The following is a 27238-nucleotide window of genomic DNA, read 5'->3' on the forward strand; positions in this document are numbered from 1 at the left end:
AGTGATCTTTGATTTTTAACAGGAATGAAAGCAAGGCTGTGAGGGATAGACATCTCTTCAGTGGGTTGTTCTGTTATTTAATGCGTTTTTGGATTGTTCTGCTGACGAAATCCTGTGAGAATGTTCAGATCACCGTGTTAATAGTTTTGAAAGCAGTGATCTGAGTTTGGAGAAACGTGTCAAACCGACTGAGAAACACTGTAATAGCTGGAAGAATTAGGATGAATGAGCCACTGTCTCTCAAACCTTGATGTTGAATGGGAGTCGGTTCTCTTTGAAGGCATAGAAGTTGAAGATGAGTTGCTGGCCACTCTTTGCCAGAGGAGAGATGTTACCGTAGAAATCTACATGAATGGGCTTACCCTCCAGAATCTGACAAAAAAAAAAAAAGGACAGATCATAAGAAGCTGTACATTTATGTCTTTATGTAGTCAATAAATTATCAGAAAAGTGCTATTGTTTGAATATAGGATAATATAAACGTGTGGGTGTTTTTATGAATATGGACTGAATGACAGGTACATCTTCTGTCATGTTTTTTTCTTATATGTGTAAACATGAATATTCACAAACTCGTGATGACTCACTGTTTCCAAACACTGACAGTATGTTCATCGTTAATTATTTATGTGAAAGTGTATAGTGTTGTGTGTGTGCATGTGTGAAGGCTAGAGTGTGAGTTACAGTTGCACACCTCAATGTCTTTGCTTCTTGCCACCTCCTCAAAGTTCTCCTGCTGCTCCAGAGTTTTGTCGACTTTGTCATCAGTCATGCAGAAGCAACGGAGGCGGGACTCTACAGGGTCGATCATTTTAGCAAACACCACAAACTTGGCCAGGTACGGAACACAGATCAGCTCTCGGTACAGCTGAGATGCTAAACCCACCGTCTCACCGATCTGCTGACAGTCTGCCAACCAAAATCTACAGAAAGGAGAAGAGAGGGGTAAAATTCTCCCCAATTCTTAAATTTTTTACAAATATTTACAGTTCTTTTACTGTTACAACTCCACCGGATGAAGAATCTTAGTTCTAAGATGTTTACATGACATAAGTTATGGAAATAAAATCTCAGCTGTTTGACACAAACAATCAATGTGTGTACCAGTGGTGCTCAGCGTGTCAGTCAAAATCCCCCAAAAAAAGACCACAAATCTATTCTGATTGTTTCATAGACAAAAAAATGCAAAAAACAAAACAAAATACGACTATAGAAGCATTTCTTTAGTATAAGAAAATAAATATGCTAATCAAAAAGAGGAAATAACATATCTCACATATTTTGTTGTTGATGATGTCAAAGACTGTGCGTACAGTATATACATTTTTTTACATAAATTAATCTTATTAGCAGCTAGTCAAATTAGGAATATCCCAACATGAACATGTTGTATGACATGCATATTCCCAAAAACAACCAACAAAAAAATGTAACATAATATAAAATACAACCCAAACTACATTAAATGCAGGGTCAGTGGCAACGTGATTATGCATGGTTTAATTTTGCATATTGCTGGGCTTATGCAGTTCAAGGTAATGGTGTCAATTTATGTTAATTATTAATTAATAAATGTTTATTTTTAAGAACATTATTCTTCGGAACTGACATTCACAAAAAAGTGATTTGTATATTTAGAGACATTTGAGCAGAAAGATAAGAATATCCTCACACTATTTATAGAAAAGGTGTCTGTTATTTAATGACCTTATGTGAACCTCTTCTCACTAATTCATTTTTCTAGGCAACAGTCTGCGGTCATATTTAAGTTCAATCGGTATCTGACTTTGCAGAGGTGCAGATGAACATGATTAGAATGTTATAAATGAATCTAGGGCACAAATCCTCCACTGTCTCCCACTCGGAAGCAAATGATTAGAATCTGCATGTGATAAAGTTCAACATCAACTGAGACTCACCTGGCAGACACATTTGTGGTGAAGGAAACACAGTCTGTGACAAAGGAGAGAGGAGTGGTCCCAGTGATGTCTTCCCACTGTGCGGGGGATGTTCCACCTAAAAAGATGCAACACTTTTAAACACGGGTATCGGGAATCACTGCAGAGCTTGTGATATCTGTTGGGTATGATACTTTATTTATTGGTCCTTTTTATTCGATAGCAGCATGGAATTTGAAGTCACTTGCAAATGCATGCTTTATCTTAGGATATGTTTACACGACAATGATATGCTTAAAACGAATAAGTTTTAGTTCCTTGAGATTTCCATGTAAAGACAACGCCATTGTTAAAACGATGAATACACGAAAATGACTAAAAATCCTGTATATGCATGTGTATGACGTCATCATCTTCAGAGATTTGTGTTTGTGTTGTTTACACAGAGACTGTTCTCAAAAACTTGGACTTTGAAACCTGTTTTCGAAACTTTGAATTTTCACGAACCCAAAAACATCATTGTCATTTAATCAAATGGGCAAAACACATAAAAGTTTTACGTTTTTAGTTGAAAACAGTGTTGAGCCCCAATTTACCTGCTCTTTTAACTCTATTAAACCAAGTGTAGCCAAATCTCAAATTAACGTGCGTTTGTTGTTGCATATTCATTAAGCCATCATGATTCATTGATATTTCTGCTCAAGAATGAAAAAAACTCTGAAGTTTAAGTATTAAAATCAAAAAAATTAAACCTGACATTTTCACCCCTATCTCATTTAAAATACACATACATAAACTTTCACTATTCACATGCCTGTGATGCTACAGAGCAGTCTAAGGCAGGGGGCAGGTTCTCCTTTGCGTCCATTAGCAACAGCCTCTTTGCATCTGGGCGGTACAGGGATTGTCATGGTGATGGGCTTGTGGAATTTCCTCCTTCTGGGCTCCACAGTAACAATAGGGCTGAAGGACGCACGGTTACCAGTGATGGTCCGCACCAAGTCCTCTGGCACTGGCTGTGCCTGAGAGAGAGAAACAGACAGAGAAAAAAGCAGTATTAACAATAGAAGAAAAAAACAAATAACATCTATATGCAGAGCATCTACACCGTACAAATTCGTGCATGCATGCTGTGTGTTTGTTGTTCATGTCTCTAGGCATATGCTTCTAACTAATTTTCATTAGAATGTGAATAGCTTTTTATTGCTTTAGTCTCCTCACTTGTTTGTGTAATGTATACATTCTCCGTTTCTATGTTACAGGCATGGGTTGTCTGCCAGGAAATGTATGTTGACCACTATTAGAACAAAAGGAATCCCTAAGTCAAAAGAATAGATGATATTCTGCTAATTTGTGTGTGTGATGGGGGAGGAATATTCTACTATTGTGTGTGGAGGAGAAAGAAAGTTGCCAGAGCTCCTTGAGATGAGAAAGACAGACCAGTTTAATGTAATTACTTTATCTGAAAAATCCTTCCGATCATTCTGTGAACCAGTTAGACAGACTCAGACAAAACAAATCGAACATTGTTTTAGCTTTTAAGTGAGTTTTCATCTACACAAGTTCTTCAATTAAATATATTTACTATAGAAACATCCTTTCCGGTTCCTGAAAACACCATTTTAAAATTCCCTTACATTTCCTGTTTTTCCATGACCTTGGAAACCACGTAAAAGTAAAAAATTAAGCATGACTAAATATAATTTGACAACAACCATCTTGATAATCCTTTATACCTGTAGTCCAACACGAATCTTCTTTGTAAGCGCTCCCTGGGGAAAGGCAGCCTTCACCATGGGAACTGCCTCACTACTCAAGACTCCGCCCTCAGGTCCCATGTGATCACTTTCTTGCTTGATGCGTGACACCACCGCAAAGTACTGTGGGAAATCTTTTGTGATGATGCGGCAGATACGTTTTTTCTCCAGCTCTGCTTGACTGTCCATCTCTGTAATCACACATGAAATCACAAATAAACAAAATCATGAGAATTAAATGAAAGCTCCCCACGAGTTAGTTTTAGTTATGTCATCAGCTGTTTGCACATTACCCTCATCCATGCCATTGAGGATTGAGGTTAGCTCTGTTACTTTACAGTCATAATGATGTTCTTTCCAGGTCTCTCCATTATCACTGCGTAGGACGATCAGCTCTCTCTCCTTTCCCCGCATAGAGCCGAAATGAGGAATTTCTACTATAACAGGCCTGAAAATGAAGTGAAGATAATAAAGGGGTGAACAGATAGTGGATTCACTACAACCAAGCACTCAAAACCGAACAGCAAGATGGAGAATTGCAAGAGAATTGCTAATTTTAAGAGATTTAAGTGAAGGAGAGCATTTAAGATATTATAGAAACAGTCTGATTTAAGTCCCCTTAGAGTTGCTTTCATGATTGATCTGCTTTTACTGTGAAACTAGATATTTTGAGCCACCTCGGAGGAACTCATACCCCAAAAACTGTGCCCCGGATGGCCCCATCTCCACCAGTCGGCTCACAAGACCCTCCCCCTCCACCATAGGGGGTGGGTAGGCCAGGCGGTGGCGCTTTGCTAGGCGGCAGGTGATTCGTGTTGGTGCTGGACACTTCCTGGGTGGAACGATTATGCGCATACCATCATGACGACTTCCTCTCATCGACCCGCCTCGAGCGTCGACCATGAAACTCACTAGGAACCTGTAAGAAGAGAATGAAGGGATAATGAAAGAGAGAGAGGGAAGGAAATTAAGAAAGAAAGAGGGACACCACGCTAAAACCACTACACAGACACGAACGAGTGAGAGACGATTCCCATGCTGTGATCACTGTACACCCAACACACGTGGTGAGGAAAGAGAGAGCGAGAGAGAAAGCAAAGGTCTAAGCAGGAAGGAGAAACAGAAAGCGAGAACAGACCATTACAGCAAGAGAGATAGAGACAGAGGAAAAACAATTAAAAAGAGTGACAGTGCTTCGAGCTGTTAAACCTGGCAGCATTTAATCCCTCATTCAACAGCAGCAGAGACACTTAGAAGGTACACAAGGGATTCCTTGAATATTGACTCACCAAAATATTATCACAGTCACTGTATTCATGACTCGGAGTCAAATGCTATCGCGTTACTGCCAAGATCAATTGTTTCGAAGCAGAGATCAGTGATCAACAGTGTGACCAGAAGCCCCTCCACAGGTGGACAGAAAACCCAAAACACCCATTATCTGTTAATGTGAACTCAATTGTGTCTTTGTTACATGCACATGAGATCCCAACACTGGATGTGGGCTGGGCAGTGCAGCTAAAATGCGAAATTGTGATACTGATGAAATCAAATATTCCGCTCAAGATTTTGAGGTGTTTTTGAAGTCTCTTATGTTCTCTTTTTTTCACCAAGGCTGCATATATTTGATCAAAAGTGCAGTAGAAATAGAAATATTGTGAATTTTTATTACAATTTAAAATAACGATTTTCTATTTTGATATTTTATAAAATGTAATTGAATTAGTTTATTTTAAAACTTAATTCTTGTGATGGCAAAGCTACATTTTTTAGCAGCCATCATTATGCCAGTCTTCAGTCACATGATCCTTCAAAAATCATTCTAATATGCTGATTTGGTGCTCAAGAAACATTTCTTATTATTATCAATGTTAAAAACAATTGTGCTGCTTAATATTTGAGTGAAAACTTTTTTTTAAATTTATATATATTTAATTTAACTTAATTAATTTGAAATTTATTTTTTGTAACAAGTCTTTAATGTCATTTTTGATCAATTTAATTCATCCTTGGTGAATAAACGTATTTAAAAACACTCTTGAAAAACTTCAAAGTACTGTACTCTGATACATTTGCTCTAAAATGGCTTGAAAGTATGTTTATGTTTTTGTTGTCAGAGGGACCATTTTGACCAAACATCCAGTGAATTACAATTAAAACTGTTTAATGTAGGCACTAAAACGGTAAAGTCAATGATGAATACATGCTTTTCACATTATCATTATTTTCAATAAATAAATAACTGAAAATCTTTTGGAAGAATGATATTTAATAATTTCCTTTTATATGGGTCAATATAAAAATAAATAGTAAAACAAACTGCTTCGATATCTATAATAAATATATATTTAATATACGAGATATGTCACCTCAAGAATTCCATGAACAATGTTGAGTGATGACGTAAACAAGTTTTTGAATTAGCGTAAACTTTAAATCAGGGACACCCTAAACGCTCTCACACTAACAGGACAGGGACAATGTCTAATGGTGTGAACCAACCGTGTCACCATCATTGTGAAATTCAAAATTAGTTTTAAATGATAAAAAACTATCACAAATACATTGTAACATTTCAATATATTGCCTATTCCTAGTGAAAAAAAAAGATGATTTCACACTGAGAAGTGAAAAACATGACAAAAATCTCCCTTTCATGACTCATTTCCTAATGTGCTGATGGTGGTAGTACTAGTGTGTGTAATGAGTGATCTGCAATTTATTTTAGAAATGTGCTGAAGTTGCTGATCTCTGAATGTAGCCTATGTGAGGTCCATTTTCCACAGACCGGCTATTCACACACCCAGTGTGGAGGAGCGCTCACACAGATGAGGAGATAAAACAGGGAATAAAACAACGGAGAACAGGAAAGAGATAAAGAGTGTAAGAATACAGGAGAGAACAGATGAAAAATATAGGGAAAAGACAGGACAGAAAGCTATAGAAAGAGTGATGTCACCGGACTCAGTTTTCACCTGGAGTCATACTGAGGAAGCGGGGAGGAAGGGCTGCAAAAGGAAAATTAACAAAAAGAAAAAAAGAACAGAAAGCAGGAGGTAAAAATAAACAACATTCATTATTACAGTTGCTGTCATGGTAAAACAGCTGACATACAAGTAAGCAAATCAAAAATCAATTATGTGCAATGCAGAAGGAAGTGTGTGCGTGGATTGGGGGGAATCTAAAGGAAAACAAAATGTGCTTTATGCGAACAACTCAATGAAGCCAATGAAAAGCTTTTTGCATGCTTGCCCAAAACAGCATTGTGTTTGCAGATTGGTTGGGTTAAATCATCTTCCACAAATCATAAATGGTATCATTATACACTAGTGATATATGCTCGGCCCCCCCTTAGGAGAAATAGGTGGTTAAAAGTAGGGAGTCAAGTTTTAGAATCGAAATGATTGGCAATGTTGACAGAATTGGCACTACTGGAAATGATTAGACCTTTAAACTCTCATAAATAAAAGAAAATTCGACTGTGAAATAAGGGGGGTTGAGCACTGCCGTTCAAAAGTTATAGGTCAGCAAGAACTTTTTTTAATTTTTTTTCAAATTAAAATTTGCATTAAATTGATTAAATGTGACAAAGACATTTATAATGTCTTAAAATACTTCAATTTCAAATAAACGTTGTTCTCTTGAATTTTTGATACATAAAAAAACTCTGAAAAAATATGTATTAAGGTTTCCACAAAAAATATTAAGCAGCACAAGGATAATATAATGCAGAAAACTGAAGCAATAGCAGCTAAAAATTCAGCTTTGCCATCACACGGGACTAAATTATAATATAAATTACAAATTTTATTCTAAATTATTTATTATATTTCAATCAGTCATTTTAAATTAATAATCACAACATTTTTCCTGTAATTTTAATCAAATAAATGCAGCCTTGATGAGAATAAGAGACTTCTTGCAAAACCATTCAAAAATCTCACCTGACCCAAACTTTTGAACAGTAGTGTATAATAAACATTATACAGTATATAATCAAAATATAATAATGTGGAGGCTACTAATGTGTTTGCATCTTTTAAAATCGTGTTAAACAATCTAAACACAAAACCGTATTCTTACCCAGAGTGCACAGGACTGCACGCAGCGTTGTGGGAGTGGTCCACTGTGTCAGGGGTCCAACTGTACCGCCGCATACACTCACTGTTGTATTCACGAGTCACTGCGAGGTGCTGTAAACACATCCAAGCATTATGATATGGGGTCAGGAAAGTTGCTTACCGCCTTTTAAAGGTGTGTGCAGGTTGTTAAATTACAATATTTACATTTAGTAAATGTAAACGTTACATTTAGAAATCAAATTAAATTGTTATATATTTTTTTAATTCAATGACTCCAAAGGTCTCCGAAGATGCCTTGTAAAACCAATGCCAAGATATGAAGTTAAGAAAACAACGTCTTCGGAAACACCGTATTGATGCATGTGGATGAAACAGGGCTTCAAACAGGACACTCAATAAGAAAAGAAAAAAAAAACACAATGAGTGAAAGACCATGAAATAAACACTGACATGGCTGCATGTGGGGGTGGAGCTTATATTTATAAACAAACAATAACACACACATACCAATGAGCGACTAAATGAGAGAAAATGAGCGTGTTCGGATTTTTTGGTTATGAAAGAATGGAAAAAAATGGAGAGTGATGACTAACATGGTCACTATCAGGAACCTGTACCTTATTCTGAGGGTCCACCATGTAGGAAATATCTTTAAATACACTCTGAAGCTTTAAAAGAAAAACACACATACAGGCATGTTTATGCTACTTGCTGTAAAGGAGGAAAGGGTGATCTTTGCTCTACCAAACAAAAAGAGAGGAAATAAGTAGTGTGCAAAAAAATTACAAAGTCTTTATCTGATGTTGTTTTAAACCTCGTGATCTGTCCACCTAATCGAACCTAAAATGAACACTTGAATGATGCCCAAAAAGATGTCAAGGCAGGCCGCTCAATCACTTTAGGAAGAACACATCTGACACTGAAGGAAAAATAAAAACTGTTTAGTATGCAGTATCGCACTCTCTCGCTTGCACTCTCAAGGAACTCTCAAGGCTGTATGAATACTAAACCTCATAACACTTATTTTTAGTTAAGGCTCATATTGTCATATTTGATGTGCATAAGTGAATCCAATTCAAATTTTAATCAAACAAATTCAGTGGCCTAATAACTACAGTATATCTCTATGTCAACCTATATCAAATTCAAGAATTGAATTTTTCAAGAGTCTGGTGTGAACATTTTGCTCCTGAAAATGAAAAGCACAACCGAACTCTGAACAGGAAAACACATCATGGAAAAGCTTGACAGAGTCCAAGTCTGACTCTCCATCTCTCTCTCTTTCTGCCAGCATCTGTTTATGGATAGATTGAGGTCAAGCATTTTGATTATTAGACTAAAAGTCTCAAGTCTGTCGAGTCGCAAGGCGCATTTGGAAATGAGAATGAGAGACACTGGAGAAAAGAGAAGAGTGTGATTTTTTCCATGTGGATAGGGACCGGGCATTCGCAAACCCCATGGGACCCAACACAAATATACCAGGACATTTTGCTGTGTTGTGGAAAGTCCCGAGGATGAATGCCAGACAATAAATGAAATAAATGAAAGTGTCTTTAACTAATAATAATAACATTTAAATTAAGCATTTGTTGTTACATGATTGTACTTTTATTTACAAATAAAATACCTGCATGCAATTACAGCAGTAATTAATTTCGGTAATGACATATATATTTACACTTTTGACCCTTCCCTTACACCTTAACACAACCTTAAACCAACCCATACTACCAAACCTAATCCTAACCTTACTGTATCCCACATCAATAAAAGCAAAAGTTTTTGCAGAATTTGCTAACTGTAATAAGCTAACATTTTTTATGCAAGTACATTTGTTAAAAACACACAATTATAAATGTTAAAGTGCATCATTTCTAGTGGTGACCAGTCAGTGTTGATGTCGATCAAGTCTGATATCTCTGATATACAGTATAAGTCAATTTAAATATATTTTCTCAGTATTGAATGAATGAATAAAATATATTAATTGTTGTTACACTTCACAACAGATTCAATCCTTGTTTAATATTGGCCAAACAACATTTAATTCAAATGTTTACTTTATCTTTCATAATTGTACACTGCTTTAATAAAAAAAATGCTAAAGACACTTTTCTTGAACAGCAAACTTTTTCTATAAGAATAATATGTGGACAGTCAAACATGCAAACTCAGAGAAAGGGTTTAAACATATATTTTGAAATCATAATAATCAAGACGCATATTTAGAAACATATTGACGTATTCTCCTGTGTTGGTGAAGGTTTACAAATTATTTCCCTCAAATATCAGATAAAATGGCAGACATTGCATTCCCAGATATGGAGTTTGAAATGCTCCATGCATATAAATGATAACAGTTCATGTCGAGCAGCATTTAGTGTGAACTAAACTAAAAGCTCTGAGAACCTAATTTTAACCCGCGGGGCATATATTTATTTAATTGAAGCACTACGCTATGGTATGGTTTAAATACACTGTGCAGGTCTAACAATGCAGTTTATGGACTCTCATCCGTGGAAAGGGCCACTTTGCAATCACTTACTCTGTAACTCGACAAGGGTAGAGAAAAAGCAAATGAAAATTACAATTGAAATAAAATTACTAAGTTGAAGTACTAAAATTGCTAAATATTTTTAAAATATTTAATATTTGATTTTTAAAATATTTAATATAACTGACTAAAATGAAAATATAAAACATATAAAAAAATATAAAAATAAAAGCTAATTCAAAATAGTAATAAATAGTAAAGTAGTATAAAATATAATACAACACTGTTTATAAATATGATTTTTTTTTTTTTTACATCATTTTTGATGTATTCATCACATTCTAGCATTCTAAGTATTCTATGATTGCCTTCACTATGGCGTATTTGGCAAAAAGAAAGATAAAAATAAGAATTTCTTAATTCTTACTGCTTTCTGTAAGTATGACACAGAGTATAACAATCCTGAATGAGAGTGAGAGAGATAAAGAGAGTAGGGATTCTCACCGTGTCTTTGGTAGGCGCCAGCATCTCTTCAATCATCATGCTGTCTCGGGCGAAGGAGCTTCTGTTCAGAGTGTTGGACCTGTCTGAGCTGAAGGAGCGCAGACTGGAGTGTGTAAGAGGTTCACATATGTACACACGCACAAGCAGATACACACAAACATAAAGCAAAAGACACAAACAGGGACGAACAAACAAACACAAAACAAAAACACAAAAGTTACAACATGCAACATCCAGGGAGAACAAAAGCAAACTCTTCAGAGAAGAGTGGAGAGAAAGGGATGTCTGATGGACAGAGAGGAGGAAGGAAGTACACCGAAATGGGCAGACATGTAGAAGAGATGTTGAGTCGGCAACAGGGATGCTTACAATTAACTGGTTTACCCGTAGTCGGCATTTTGACCGATTAATACTGTCAGTTAAAATCAGTTATCAGTTTAAAAGTAATTTAAGTAATTTTTCAAGATATTTTAAAAATGTTGCTGTGTGGTTAAAAATATACTACACGCACGTGCAAAAAGTCGTGTATAAGACGCATTGTATTATTTCATGCAAAAATAATCTAAAATACCTGTAAATAAAGCAAAATGGTTACAAAAATTATAAACACTATTTATAAAAATTATTTAACGCTATTTAGAACAGAACAAGAATGAAAAATATAAGTAGATATAAATGTCAAACTAAAACTAATTCATTTAAAACATAACTGAAACAGAAACCAGCGTTGGGTTCTCGTAGCCTCCCTTATATTTGATGAATATTTAGAAGAATCTCTTTCTAAAAACTCTTACAGACCATAAACTTTTGAACTGTAGTGTATATTTAAGTTAGCAGAAGTCTTGCGCTTTGTATGCTAGTGCTAGTTAAATTAAAAGGTTTTTAAAAAACGATCCACTAAAAGCAGTTACAGCAAGCACCACTAATAATAAACAGACAATTTGAGCTCATTTCAAATGTATGACAGCATGTGCATGTGTGCACTCTTCTGCAGTGCTCTTAGAAATGCCTGGATCTCTGCAGGACAGCAGTCTTGGGTTGGTTGTACACTGTGTATGAGAGATTGAAAATTCTGCAGCAATCAGCAGGATTTAAAGGTACAGCACTGTAGCACACACAGCAGAACTGCACGACGGTGTGTTTACAGAAGAAACTGTGTTGGTTTGTGTGTGCTAGTCTTTGGATGAATGAGTTTACTCATTCTGTGTCTTCCTCTCGCACGTCAGTTTCGTTTGTCCTGATCGGCATTGTTTTTTATGGTGCTATAGTAATGGAGCAGCTGAATCACCATTCTCTGCAGTCTCTCATTTCCCTCCACTGCATTAACTTATCTCTTTTTTTTTGTTCTTCATCATTTTCCTCCTTTACTATGCACTTTTTCTCTCTGTCTAATTATATCATTCTGAACAGAGACAGAATTTTGAAAGAAGGCTGTACTATGGTTTTGAGTGCATTGCATGTGAAACAGCATACAATGAGATGAATAGTTGTTCTCTTTTCCTAACAGGCTTAGCTATGTTATAATCACTTGCCTATCTGATGATTTGCGATCAACGTGTGCTTGGAATAACTATTCTCTCTACGCTTGTCTATCAAAAGCACACTAGAGATTATTATAACCAAACATGCTTAGAACACCATATCTATTCTTTTGACCTGTGATCAATGTTGTGAGTAATGGCCAGGCAATTAAACGTGGTATTGCAACTGCTGAGTGATCAGCTTGAAGCTTTTGTCCCTGGATGTTACATCGAGCATCACAACTGAAACAACAGCAACACACAACATATATAAACACACAGTCCATGCCACACAGAACAAAAACTCAAAGCAACCAAAATAGAATAGTTAACACACTAATCATTAATATTTCAGCATTTAAAACAATATTTCACAACACACACAACTACTGCCCGCTTTTCCTTTTATTGAAAAACTCCTCACATCTTTTCAATTTATAATCCGCCTTCAAAAGTGTTAGATGGCTTTTGCGTAACCGATAAGAAGCTCAGGTTTGTCTTCGGAGCCAGATAGAATAAATCAAACGTCATCACGAGAGGAGTTCAGAGACCAGAACTCCAGTTGAGATGCAGGAATTTGAGGAGCTCAGGCCTCAGTCTATGAAAGGGATGAGACTCCATAGAAACGCACTGCACCAGATGACATGGTGGAGCGAGGCATGATGGGAGTTGTAGTACGTATGGAAAGGGGCAGTGACAGAAACGACAGCTACGGAGAGAGAAGGCGAAAGGCACAGAAAGAGAAAGGCAGAGAGTAAGACATCACTCTTACCTTATCCTGGGGCTAGAGAGAGTGAGAGAAGCGAAGAAAGAGAAAAGAGTAAAATGTACTGGACGTGGCAGAAGCAGTGAGAGTTAAGCATGGCACTGAGGCTCTGCCACAGCATGTGTTGTGCTCCTAGAAAGGACTGGGTGCGACATTGGTAGCCCAATCTAAGAGCAAACAATGCCAGGCTGATGTTAACAAAATAAAAGAGGCAGAATATGAAACTGTAGGGTGGAATATCATTAAGAAACATCAAAATAGTAATACGCATTTCTAAAGCAATTCAAACTAAATTTCAGACCTGAAACACAGTGTGTCTTACCTTGACGAAGCTGCTGGGATACTGAGTATTTTGCAAATGACTTTAATCTAGCAATAATCTAATTTGACTCACATTTGACTATTTAATACCTCTTGTGTCAATATCCAAATACAGCAAACCATAGAGCTAATTCTTCCCTCTGAGCTACACAAGTCCTGAGCACAAATTGAAATGACCAATAAAATAAATCCATCATAACTACAGGTGATAACTGGAGACTGAAGGTCTGTCTCCATCACATCACACCTTCACGATCACACAAACGGAGTCACGCACTCTCCAGGCTTTGTCACTCAGTGTCCCCTTCCCTGTGATGACGTCATTGTTTTCAGTTATTTATTCTGCCTCCTCGAATGCTATGACAGCACACAAAGGCCAGCCAATCAGAACTAAATGTCCCGTGCAACAACAGAAAATTAGGCTCCATTGTGCCACATAATGCTTGCATGACAGGACTGGTACCTTTCCATCCGAGTGTCCCATTTCTCTCACCTACACTCATCATCCGTCTGCAATGACAACCAGATCCTGACGAGATGACCTCTTAAATGGGGATGGGAACAAAACACCACAAATGTGTGTTATCTGCACTAAACCTTTCTGAGAAACGTAGCTAAAAAGGTACTGAAAAACATTGTTCAAAATGTTTACCTTTAGGCATACAACATCATGTGGCTTTTTTCTAAAATGTGTAATATCTGATCAGATTCGGTGCTTACAAGGACATCATCCTTGTTATGAAGTATCCTCAAAGCTGTCAAAGATTCATTTGATCATGTTTCATTAATCATTAACAAAACATATAGACTACAATTAGTCATCCAAGTGGAAATAACCACATACGTAAAGCTAGGAAGATCCAGTATATATATATAGGGTGAGTAAATAATAATAATTTTAATTTTTGGGTGATTTATCCCTTTAAGTATCCACTATGTGTACTTTCTTAAAGCTGAAATAGAACTAGCAGTCATAATCCTCTATTCAAATCTGTTTACATTGTACATCTCCAATCAATCTTACAATGTTTTTGCTGTGAATTACAGTATACTAATGTGTCTGGTTTTCAACAACTGGGAACTCTACTGTCATTTTTTAACTGTTTAATAAAATCAGTTTGCAACCATGAATTATTACTATTTTTTGACAAAAGTTGCCCAGCAGAATATGCAACAATTTCAAGTGGGATAACTGTATGATATTACCTCTTTAAAAAAAAAAAAAAAATGAAATACTGTTAAGATTTATGTCTGCACTAAAAGCACTAACTATTTGCATAATTTCTCATAATTTTATCCTGACATCTAAAAACACTTTAACTCGAATGGCACATGGTGAGTTGAATATGTGTAGTGGGAACAGTTTCCTGAGAACCAAAATGCCAGTTTTTTTAATTTATTTCCAGTAAACAACAGGATATGAAGACTGACAGCTCTAAATGGAGAGTGAATCTGACCGAGATTTGGCTTTCTCTCTTTCCTGATGTTTACTGCCATATTTCTGTTCTTGAAGCATTTTACTAATGCAGACTGAAAGTCAACGCACAAGCACAATGTCCTGTCATTAAAAGAAAAAGCCCACAGACTTGGTGTTTTAGTTTGTTTGCTTACTAGCACTCCGTAACATGCCTTTTAAGACTGTAGGCCTAATGCTTTTAGAGAAGTCCAGACAAACATTATTTCCCTTGTCTTACTCCACATCCTAAATCTATCCATATCATCCTTCATCCAAACATCTCCAAACATCTACACCTGCCATAACTTGCAACACCATGGAGAACCAGTGAATAGGTAACAAACAGCTTCATAAAAAAGCAAGCATCCATATAAATAAAGTATATACAGTGAGTGCAGTTACCTGGCAGAGCGGGCTCCAATACTGAAACCCATGTACCCCTCCTGCGGCAGGGAGTCATCCCCCAACTCCCTCAGGTCCTGTGGACGAAGATACTTCTCAGTCTCGCCAGTCATTGCATCTTCACCTGCAGGGATGAGACGGGCCTAAAGTGAACTCACTTGAAGGTGAACCAGGTAAGGTGACCTATCAGCAGCTGCGGCAATCATCTTCGAATTAAATAAAACCCAAGTTCAATTATTGTCAAGACAGTCCCACTAGAACAATCTGAAGTTAGGTGTCTTGCTCAAATTCACAATGGTAATAATTTGTGCATCATCTCTTGTGGTGTAAATCTACCAGCCCACACAGTCTTCTTGTGTCATGCAAACATCCAGCTCGCAGCTTCTAGATTATTAATCTAACACCTGGGTGTTTTTCTGTCCCCGCTGTGAATAACAGAAGCTTAGTTGGCAATATTTCACTAACACATAGAGAAAACAGTTATTGCTGCATCAGGACACCACTGCGTCTCCTGCTTTAAAGCATGTTTCCATCACACCCCTAAGAGTTTCTAAAAGCTGATGAAAAACAGCTAAAACCAGGCTATCCTGGAGGTCTCTCACACACAGCATGGTCTGTTTACTGTTTTAGGGGTTTGAAGCAAGCTGGGATCTTTCTAGCTAAAATAAGACTAGCAACTCATCTTAGACTGGCAGCTTTTAAGTGAAATATGACAATACAAAAATATTATAGATCAAATATTAAGTTTAATAGTTTAGTTTTACATATGATTTATGCTAGTCAGTATCTGCTTTTATTCTGGGCTTTTTAACACACCTAAGATGGTTTGCTGTTCTGTTGAGTTTTAACTGGGTTTTGGGTACTTTTGAGATAGTCAGCAGCTTGAAGATATAGGCCTAAACAGTTAAAACAGGCTTGCTAGTTTGTATAGTTTAATGACAGATTTAATTGTAAATGTTTTTTGTATCTGTCAAAATGAACAAAGCTGTTATATTAAAAGCCACTTGCAAACAAACAAACAAATAGTCACTATGACAAAACAAGCAACGACTGCGTCTTAAAACCTCGTTAACTGCTAACTAGACATTTCATAACATTCAACGCCATCTAGGCAGATATCTCCTATGGTTTTCAGGGTGTCGTTATTTTACTAAATTAGGGCGCCTACGATGCACAAAATGACAGGTACTGTATGCAATGTTCTCAAGGTTTTGAGCCACAGCCAACATCTTTTTCGTATCTCTCATAAACGCGACTTTTACTTGTCCTCCTCCTCTATCTCTCTCTCTCTCTCTCTCTCTCTCTCTCTCTCTCTCCGTGCTGCAGCCCCTCCCCTCCCGGCGCTTCAGAACTCCTCCGTTTCCCTAACCGGCTCACTAATTCCTTTCTCCGGTACCGAATTAACGACTTAATGACAAAGAACACTCATGACAAAGACAAATAGATGATCCCGTCTAGAAATAGAAGACACGGCATTTTACGTCATTCGGAGTTTTAAAAGTGTAACGTTACATCTGAATAACAAATCCGAGCAGTGTCCAGCCGGTAGCACACAGTATGCAGCAGAGCCCCAAAAACACCGCAGTATTCTGACACAACGACTCACATAAAAGCGCTGCCATATCCCACTCCGATATTGATATATCCGGTATTAGCGTATTCCCCCGATACTTCGTTAAGTTCTCAATGAAGTCTGTATCCTCTGAGAAAATAACTGATGGTGAGGTTGGTCTATTCCGGTTGATCAAGTGAGAGTCGGTCGTCCCGAGTCGACCAGAACTCTCGTGGCTTGATGTGCGAAATTTACATCCGTTCATTCGCCCGGTAAAAGTTAAATCACAAGGCAGCCTGGGTCAAGTGAAGGAGGATCTACCAAAGCTGCACTCTCACATGTCAGGGAAGCTCTGCTCTTTTTCCAGCCTCCCGCGTGAGCGCGAGTGCAACGCACACGCACGCACACACGCGCGCACACACACACACACACACACACACACACACACTGAACACGCGCGCGCAGGAGCAGGTCCTGTGTATGTACTGCTGAAGATTTTGCACGTCTAGCAGCAAGTGCAAGGTGGTAACAAGACACCAAGTAGGCTACTGTCATTTCTCTCAGGAGAATGAAGGGAGGGAGACAAGCGCTTCTCTAATGAGCGAGTGTGTGTGTGGTTTGGCTAAAGGGGTCAAATTTATAAAAGAAAAGAAAAATCCTCACAAATACAGAATGTTGAAAACTAACTTTTGGAAATCTGAAATGGTCCTCGCTGTTTGAGATGCTCACATCTCAATAATTTTATGCTTTAACTTTAAAGTAGGCTATTGTATTGATAAACCCTAATGAAATCCACCCCAGAATCGTACAAAGTTAACAGGTCTGTTCCAGTGTTATTATTAACTCCAACTGTGCAGTGTTATTATTAACTCCAACTTTTAAAAAAATAAAAGTAATAATTAGAAAATATAAAAATAATTTAAAAATAAAAACTGAAATACTGCTGAAATATGTTTAAACGTTAATAGGCTACAGCAGTTTAAATGCTAATACAAGTCTTTGCGGTAAAGTTTTATCAGCTAATGTCAATATAGGTCTCTCAGGCACACATTCAGAGTCATGGTAGAACATTCTACTCATTACAAAGTGATAAAGAACAGTAGCCTACATAACTGGAAGTGCAATTTTCTCTGCAATTTTATTATGTAGCCTACACTTATGTGGATTTTGATGTATTTGGCACTGTGCTCTTTTTTGTGTGTGAAATCAGGCTTTGATGTTTGTCCCCATAATGACAATTAAATTGACCTACACTGTGATAAAATGTTGTTGTTTTTTGTTGTTGTTTGTTTGTTTTGTGTTTTTTTAATGAAGGGATTAAATACATGGTTCACACAGCCCCGGAAAATATATCTGGGAATTCAAAAGGTATGATTACTAGGCCTGATACTAGAGTAAATACAATTTTAAAACATAATTAAAAAATTAAAAATTATTTTTATAGTCATTATAAATTATATTTATGACAATAAAATATAGAAAAAAAAAATGTTATTAAAAAACTACATTTTTTAAAATAACAATTATGATTTTATTGTATGACACAAAGCGGTTATATTAATTTCATATTTAAAGAAAATAGACAATTATCGCTATATATTTTTTTTAATTACATATCCAGTCATTACAAATAACTGGAAAAAAAATATAACAAAATTAGAAATATTGCCTTGAGTTAAAGCAAAAAAATTACTAACTGGAAATAAAAAGAAACTACAACTAAAATAACATTAAAAAAAATCCAAAATAGTAATATAAACAACAAAAATAAATAAAAAGGGACATAACAAATTGATTAAAATTAACTTAAAATTCAAATTAAAACAGAAAACACAAATAAAGGCTAATTCAAAATATGAAAAAAAAACTATAATAGCATTTCAATAATACGAAAATAACTGGTTAGAAAGTAAATCATCTAAATTAAAATCGAATGTAAAAAGGTTTCTGTAAGGAAGGTTATTATTGTAAAATAAACAACAATAGACGTCATTAGTCAGTCTCGACCATAATATGACAACAAACAGGTGTGTTATAAAATCAGATTGGAGATCAAAAGTGGAGAGGTCATTGATTCTGACAGACATAAAGCCTGCCTTCACCACTCAATACACAGACAACTAACAGGATAACCTATAGATATATTATAGGCGTCTGCTGCCAACAAACACACACACACACGCGCACTAATGCACTTACTGCTCAGACAACAGTTTCAACAGTAGACTTTTGCGTTTTACTGCTTTATTATATTCCAAGATTGTCTCTCTATCTCTCTCAGGTAGAGGGGTGAAACCTGTGGGTCAAGTCAGTGTCACCTGCATGATTCTAAGTGTATCTGCTGACACACATGGTAACCGTACACCCTTAGCTCTCTGTGTAACCATGGAGAGGGGTGCAAAGAGGGATGCTCATGAATATTTCAGTGTTGAACCATGAGACAAGAGAGAGAGTTTGGCATCATAGTCAACAACACGTGGAGTGTTTTCTTCTCCTCCTGATCCACAGCACATCAGCTTCACTGCATGTATCCAAGGCAACTGAGTCACACACACAGGCTTGTGTGGGCATGTTATTGTGTTTCTATGTGAGAGCATTTATAAATATGTGTTTAAAGTCATGGAGGGGAAGAAAACTGTGTGTGTAAAGTTAGCATTCGCAGGAAATCACAGCAATCACACTCATGGTTAAGTACATACAGACTCAAGAAAACAGACACAGTGCACTGCAAAGCCAGACAAGAGGAACGCATCAAAGCCGAGTGAGTGTGTGCGTGAAGTGAGGGATGATTAAAAAGGAGCGAAAAAACAGAACTGTGAAAGCGTGTACCTTCTTCCCCATCATTCTGGGCTTCATGATCTTTCACAACTGTCAAACATGTGCACAGCAATAGGTTAAACATAAACGCTCTCTCTCTCTCTCTCACATACACACACACACACACACACACACACACAGATTAATAAAGGCATTTAAGTGTTAGCCCAGTGATCATTGTGCAAGCTAGAGGGGAAACTGTCAAAATAACTAAATTTGAAAATACCACTGGATGCAAGACTATAGTTTAAATGATATTTCAACAACTGCCTCACTGACATAAGTGTTCATATAGTCACAGCGGAGTAAAGAGCTCTTTTCCGCATTATAAACCTGTATAGTTCACAAAGAAAGAGTGAAACATTGTGTGTGTGTTTAGATCAGTACTAGTTCAGCTGTACCTTCATCATCAGACATGTCAAGGAACTCATTCATGGTCTCCGGGACATTGATCTTGTGTTTCTCAGTTACAGGCTGGGCAAAAATGAAAAACATGCAAAATACAACAAAAGTTAGAGGCACTTCCGTAAGAATAAATAGTATAAAGTAGCAAATTATATTGGTAATATGACATAATATGACAACTTTAAAAAAAAAAAAAAATCACAAACTATCAATGTAAAAAAATGATGTTATTTTCATGTTATGGCCAATAATCAATAAATTGCAGATTCAAAAATATAACAGTATAATTATTTAAAATTTTCAGCAAAGGTAATCTAAATGTAAATAGAAGAAATGAGCCAGAATGAATAAATATCCAATATAGATCAAAAGATTCATCTAATATTCTAATTGAAGTGTAATAAAGATAAAAAAAAATAAACAACATGGACTGAAATAAAGAAATAATGTACTCAGACACTATGCTCAAAAGTGATTTGCATGATGCAGTTGTTTGGTATTCTAAGTTTATTGTGGACATTGTTGCTGCATTAGAGGATGTTGAGGGAAGTGGAAGGGGTGCTCAGGAGACAGATAGTGAGTATGTTACCGTGGCAGTGAGGTTTTCATCCGTAACTCCTCTCAGTGTGTCCACTACGGAGATGTACCCAAGTCGGCGAGCAATGGAGAGAGCCGTGTTCCCATTCTGCCACACACACAGGCACATAAAACATTACTGTATACTAAATTATCCGTAAATGAGGCGTTTCTTATGTACTATCATTACAATAGGAGAGAGAAGTGAGAGGTACACTACTCTACACTACTCTATTTTAACTGTACGTTTTTTTAAATGCCTCAGTACTCACCAGAGTGAGCTCATTGGCCGAAGCTCCGTACTGAAGCAGCATATTAATGATGTGGGTGTGGCCTTGCTGTGCTGCCTGGTGAAGAGGTGTGTAACCGTTCTATGCACAGAACGACAACAAGAGTCAGTTTACATGCAAAACAAGATAATGTATCTTTTGACAAGCTACACACAGACTCACTTTTGTTTTGGCATTAGGCCTGGCCTGATTCTCTAACAGGAAGTTAGCCATCTTCATGTTGCCATAGTGACATGCCACATGCAACGGAGTGTAACCACTCTATTAGGAGAATAAGAAGGACAAATGAATATCAGACACAGCAGTTGACAATGAACCTCTGAATGAATCAGTCTGCTAGTGCTGGTTATGCATAATGGAAACGCTACAAGTTCTGACCCCTGACCTTGGTTTGGGCATCAATTTCTGCTCCATGGTTTAACAGCACTTCAGCAACGCCTGCCCTGTCATCCTGTGCAGCCATGTGCAACGGCGTGAGACCGTTCTGTTTTACAAAGACATACAGTACAGTGAGTCAAACTACTTTTAATCTACAATATTGTGCTCTGTGTGTATATGCGAATGTAAGTATGTTTACCTTATTGCCCATATTAACATTTGCATGTTTGGTGAGCAGCAGGGAGACAATGTCCACACCGCCCTCCTGTGCTGCCAGGTGGAGGGGGCTGATGCCCTGCCGGGTCACTGTGTTACACTCCGCCCCATATTCCAGCAATGTTGTCCCAATGTCCAATTTATTCTTCTTAGCTGCAATGTGGAGAGGTGTGTAGCCATTCTAGAGAGAACGAGAGACAAATAAGATGCAAAGATGCAGTCATTTTTTTACTGTAGTATTTTTTTTTTTCAGTACTTTTCTTGATTACTCAAACCAAGCAGAGACTATAAGAAATCTGTCAGAAGTAACCAAGCACTTAATTCCCCAACAAATACCCAACCTGTTTTCATGGAGATTACATTTACATCACTCAAGGTACATGAACTCTGGGAGAAAAAGCAAGCCATTAAATTTAGAACTGCAAAAATCATATACTCAATCTACATTTTTGTCTTGTTTTTCATAAAAAAAAGTCTACAATTGTAAAAACAAGATCAATTTACATGAGATTTGTTTCCTCCTTGAGTAAATCAAAAGGGACTAGGCCATGGAAAAAATATGAGATATGTAGGAGGAAAAGTTATATTTCAACGCTTTTATGTTTCCTTCGAAAACTTTTGCATTCACCCCGAGAAACTTTGTATTCACTCGCAAAAGTTTTGTTCCCCTGGGAATCTTTGCGCTTAATCCCAAAAATGTTGTGTTCCTCTGAGAAAATTTGTTTAAAAATGATCAAAAAAGAAACTGATTTCTGCAGAGCTCAATGTGAGAATATGGTCTGTTTAACAACTCTTCCATGCAGTTTGAGTGCGTTTAGTTTATTTTGCTTACAATTTTTAATTAATTAATTTTTAACAGATTTTTCAGCCTTCATGACATCCCTTTACAAATGTGATTTGAACATGGCAACAAAGTCACAAACAGCACATAGTAACTCTTCAGATTTGATTTGGTACTGTATGTAGGTTCAGTAACTGCTTTTAAATGGTAAACGGCATGGAAGGGTTAATCCAGAAACCCAATCTCATACCTTCGCTGCAGATTGAGAAGATGCTCCCTGGTCCAGCAGTAACAGAGCCACTCTCTGATTATCATAGTGAGCAGCCACATGCAGCGGTGTTAACCCAGTCTACAATATACACACAGTCCCCAGCATGACCACAAGCACCCACGCCAGCATGCAACACACATACACACAAACAGGACGCACACACACCATGTTAAAGTTAAGAACAAAGAAATCCCATCAAACCACATTAAGATTATGGAGGATCAAACCTGCAGAAATTGAAAATAAATAAATATATAATATGCATAAAAATAACAACATTAAAATAAATAAAATAATAAATGACTTAATAAGCCAACTATTTTTTTATTGAATTTAATCGTGAATTTATTTTTGTGTTACTTTTTTCTTACTTTAATACTTTTTTTTTATTATTTTTAATTTTTGTTTATTTATTTGTCATTTATTTATGCATTATTTTATTTTTATATTTATTTATTCCCACAAGGATTTATATTTATACATTTATTTATTTATCTGTGCACAACATATAAATGAGGGAAGCTGTCCTTGCGTAGCTCCAGTGCATCATTGGTTGAGAGGTTTGCGACGGGATGAGGCAGATCAACTGGTGAGTTGTAAGTTATTTTCACCAGTTTGCATTACGTCGAATTATTTTGTAGTGACCACTGTTTTCCAGAAATAGAAACACGAAGCTGAAGCTAGCAACTAATGTGATCCTTCCTTGCAGCATTGTCATCAAGTCGGCAGATTTTAGATTAATGACACCCAGTTGCCACTTGGTTTCTAATTTTTGTGTGTGTGTGTGTGTGTGTGTGTGTGTGTGTAATCACAGAGGAAAACTTGTCTAGGTTTACTAGGTTTATTTGAACCGAGGTTTGTGATGCCAGGAGGAAATGCAGCCCTGGATAGGCAAGATTTTCTCAGGGAAACAAAGTAATAAAAAATTAATTCAGGATTACATTCAATTCAAAAGTATATTTGTTTTATTTACTTATTTTCCTATTATTACATTATTATTATTATTATATTATTACTTATCTATTTATAATTTCTGCTGGTTTGGGCCTCCATATTAAGCAAGCAGCAATGAGCTCACACATATGAAGTAAAAAAGGATGGTTGTGCCTTTCCTTAACACAGTTTAAGCTTCTTATATTTCTGTATACTATTGTTGTATGTATTAAAAAGCTTAATCTTTGTTAAGGAAACCAGACCTTAAGTGGATGACAGTTAGTTCAAGAATAATAAGAGGAAGGAACCATTTGCAGGAAGGTTGACACAGATGAACAGACAAAGACAAATGAAGGTCCTGTCCCAAATGACGCCCTCTGTCCTTGTGGTTTAAGGAGGCGTCATGGTTTGGCTGTTTACTGTGGCCCAGTTACAGTAGCCCCTGCTTGTAGATGTTGTTGTAACTACACCTTCTGGCTACAAAAAGCAGGTTTCTCCATTGAAGGACATTCAAAAGTAGCCAAGTATTCTGATCGTTTGTTTTTTGCAAGAAAAAGTTCAAATGTAAATATTTCATTATGATTATTAAATATTATATTTCACCAATGACTAAATGTTGGGCTTGTATGGACTTTGCCAAGCCCAAGTGAAGTCCACATCAAGTGCACACATTTGGGGTAAGACCAAGCTGTATTATGAAATGCATTAAGGTGACTCATATAAATGTTGCATCACTATACAAATGTGCAACAATGTGTGCACCAACCTTGCCTGCTGCATCCGGTGCAGCTTTCTTCTGCAGGAGGAGATTGGCAACTTCCAACTGCCCATACTTTGCAGCAACATGCAGGGGAGTGAATCCTTTCTGTGGATGTATATATGGGCATGAAAGAAGAAAAAAGAGCAAAAAACAGTGAAAAGTCAGCTTGAATCATCTGATCAGGATCAAATGTTTGAACCCCACTGTGTGCGAGCATACAGCACAAACATAAACACACACACCTTAGTTGCTGCAGAGAGGGAGGTTCCCTGCTCCAGCAAGAGAGCTGCTATCTCCTGATGGCCTTCGCGGGCGGCGAGGTGAAGAGGGGTGTAGCCGGAGGTGGTGGCAGCATTGGGAAGTGCCCCCTTCTGAAGCAACTGCTGCACGATATCCAACTTTCCCAGACGGCTAGCTATATGCAGGGCTGTTTGGTCATCCTAGAAATTGTTGTTATGGAAATAGAGAGTGGGAGAGAGAGATGAAATGAGAGGCAAAACTGCAAAGCCCATATATTATCTATCATGTGGCTGGATGTGCACAGAGGTTTATTCAAATTTGAGCTTGTGCGTGAGTGTGTCTCACCTTGGCTTTAATGTCCACTTTAGCACCATTCTGTAGCAGGTATCTGACAACATCAGCCTGGCCGGCCCTTGCTGCCATGTGTAGTGCTGTTTCACCTCTCTACAATGCAAAATTTGCGTCCAAAACATTTCATGATGTGCATGTGATTTGCAAGCTTTAATATATAAATTCAAAATTAGTTCTGAACTCATTATATAACAATATAATTCATGTTATGGAGTACTTTTATGCCAACAAATTCAAACGAGTATATGAATTTTGTTATTCAGTATGCCAGTACAGACAATTATAAAAAATCTGCTAAAATATTTGTTTTAAAAAATAAAATGCTATCGACCAAAACCTTCCCATTACATTTTGTATTGATCTTCACATTCAGATAAATCACACACATAGATACATACACATATTTGTATCTAAAAATATCCACCCCAAAAGAGAATTTTTTGAATTAGAATTTTTTTTGCATTCATTTAGATTGAGCAAAATGCAATACACTAACACATAAAGTTGTGTGTATGACAGAATGTATATGTGTAGAATATATATATATATATATAAAATCACCTTTATACAAGTAAAAGTTTCACAGAATGTATGTCTGTGAGTGACTCTATACTAAAAGAGGAAACGTACCACGTTGGTGGTGTTGGGTGAGGCTCCGTGATGTGTGAGTTGTTTCACTATGTTCTCATGACCCATAAACGCAGCAACATGGATAGGCGTCAACCCCGACTACAAACAATAAAAATAAAAGTTAAAAATAAAACAAAAATGATATAAAATAAAAATTCAAAACTAGACAATACAGTTCTAGTGTTTTTATGGCACTTTATCATATCACATATGTTTTTGATAAAATTTCAATCATCATATCTCTCTCGTACCTCAGTGACTGCCTGCATTGATGCTCCATGTTTTAGCAGCAGCTCCATTACCTTTACTCTGTTCTTCTTACAGGCAATATGAAGAGGTGTGAAACCATTCTGTTGATGTGAACACAAACACATGCTCTGTTCGACTGAGATACCACCACACCCACCTTTATCAGAAGTGAGAACCCACAAAAACCTCCCTTCGGTTGAATGAACCCATGGCATTCAGCAATAAAGCTTTGTGATCTTGCTCATTTTATCTATTTTAAACCTCAAATCAAGTTATTTCTGAGGTTCAGATTTATTTTACAACTGTCATCAGAATGTCTCAGTATTACTATGGCAACACGCACAACTGTGTATTGTAGAGTGGGAGATTAGCGTTCATACAGCTGCATCTGTTAACAGAGGAAAATTAACCCTGTAACCCTGAGAAAGAAATGCAGAGAGAGAAAGGAAAGAGCGAGAAGCTATTTTATGAGTCTGATTGTATATGGGTTTTTTTTTCCCCCTCTGCTCTCACCAGGGCTTTAGCGTTAGGGTTGGCCTTCTTATCAACGATGACTTTGGCCACTTTATAATGTCCGCAGTGAGCGGCCACGTGCAGTGCCGTCAGGTAATCGTTGGTGACATCATCCACGGGGGCATTGTGCTGGAGGAGCAGTTGGACACAGTTCAGGTGATCCCCTTGGGTCGCCATGTGCAGAGGAGACAGACCATTCTATGGCAAAAAAAATGGTATTTAACAAGATAGTGGTTGATCAATACAGATTTTTTTTCTTGGCAGAGTGTGGCCAATGGCCAATATACAGCCAATATTAATTAAATCACATCACACTATTATTTTTACACATATAAACCCATGAAGTGTGCAATGGGAATCATATTTTCTCAAATAAAGGGCAGTAAAAGTAAATTTATATACAGTATACAGTGAATATGACATGAATATGAACACATGAACACAAAGATTTTCCAAAAAGAAAAACTTATCGGCCATTGGCGATTATTAAAAAATGCCAAATATTGTCCACTATAACCAGCTTTGACCAGCCTTGATCGGTTACCACTAAATATCAATTCAAATAAACTTGCAGGCCATTTTAAAAAAGGGCCATCGTTTATTGTCAACGAAGTGGCAATTTATAAACCACAGCTCACAAAGAAGTCACTTTCAAAACAAGAAGTTGTCTGTTGGTCAAAGGAGATAATTTAAGAGATAATGGAGATAATGGAGATAAGGAGATAATGCATTAACATTAATGAATGAACGTGAAATCTGCATGGTAAAATTTTCACTCCAAGCGAAATTCCTGATCGCCTGGATTGATTCCTATTGAAATGACCGGATTTGACAGCGAAAATTTGCCGAACAATGGTAAATGTCACCTTAAAGGTGCAGCGTGGGATTTTTAGCAGTATCTAGTGGTGAGGTTACGGTTGCCGACAGGAAAAGAAGTCGTCGTCTGAGTCAGCAGAGAGCCATTTAAGCAATAAAGTTTCTTTACAAGGTTAATTATTCAGTAAAACGATACGTTATTGCGAATATTTTTGTTACTTGTTCATCATTGTGTCAGTGTTTTATTCGCTGACTTTAAC

The 27238-nt window shown here is 36.9% G+C and overlaps 1 protein-coding gene across 15 annotated transcripts in view; it reads right to left on the minus strand.

The window, feature by feature from the left end:
- The window catches only part of ank3a (ankyrin 3a), an 82542-nt gene that overhangs the window by 24363 nt on the left and 30941 nt on the right, over window positions 1-27238 (minus strand). For 4 of the 15 annotated variants that reach the window (XM_089120291.1, XM_089120300.1, XM_089120299.1 and 1 more), the window contains exons 11-36: window positions 26163-26360; window positions 25652-25750; window positions 25401-25499; window positions 24765-24863; window positions 24422-24619; window positions 24186-24284; window positions 22466-22564; window positions 21418-21615; window positions 21226-21324; window positions 21003-21101; window positions 20823-20921; window positions 20564-20659; window positions 19971-20043; window positions 15201-15324; window positions 13028-13039; window positions 10736-10838; window positions 8355-8405; window positions 7739-7848; window positions 6631-6663; window positions 4350-4574; window positions 3949-4103; window positions 3635-3846; window positions 2713-2920; window positions 1920-2016; window positions 695-923; window positions 247-372 (exon numbers count right to left, since the gene is read on the minus strand). In XM_089120291.1, coding sequence (XP_088976417.1) covers window positions 247-372; window positions 695-923; window positions 1920-2016; window positions 2713-2920; window positions 3635-3846; window positions 3949-4103; window positions 4350-4574; window positions 6631-6663; window positions 7739-7848; window positions 8355-8405; window positions 10736-10838; window positions 13028-13039; window positions 15201-15324; window positions 19971-20043; window positions 20564-20659; window positions 20823-20921; window positions 21003-21101; window positions 21226-21324; window positions 21418-21615; window positions 22466-22564; window positions 24186-24284; window positions 24422-24619; window positions 24765-24863; window positions 25401-25499; window positions 25652-25750; window positions 26163-26360 — 3240 coding nt within the window. Of the gene's footprint in view, window positions 1-246; window positions 373-694; window positions 924-1919; window positions 2017-2712; window positions 2921-3634; window positions 3847-3948; window positions 4104-4349; window positions 4575-6630; window positions 6664-7738; window positions 7849-8354; window positions 8406-10735; window positions 10839-13027; window positions 13040-15200; window positions 15325-16806; window positions 17143-19970; window positions 20044-20563; window positions 20660-20822; window positions 20922-21002; window positions 21102-21225; window positions 21325-21417; window positions 21616-22465; window positions 22565-24185; window positions 24285-24421; window positions 24620-24764; window positions 24864-25400; window positions 25500-25651; window positions 25751-26162; window positions 26361-27238 lie in introns of those variants that run through there. The other 11 variants (XM_039670319.2, XM_089120293.1, XM_089120292.1 and 8 more) reach the window with 11 other exon arrangements.

The sequence above is a fragment of the Pimephales promelas genome, chromosome 15 (assembly GCF_988280905.1).
Source record: "Pimephales promelas chromosome 15, fPimPro1.hap1.1, whole genome shotgun sequence".
Lineage (NCBI taxonomy): Eukaryota > Metazoa > Chordata > Actinopteri > Cypriniformes > Leuciscidae > Pimephales > Pimephales promelas.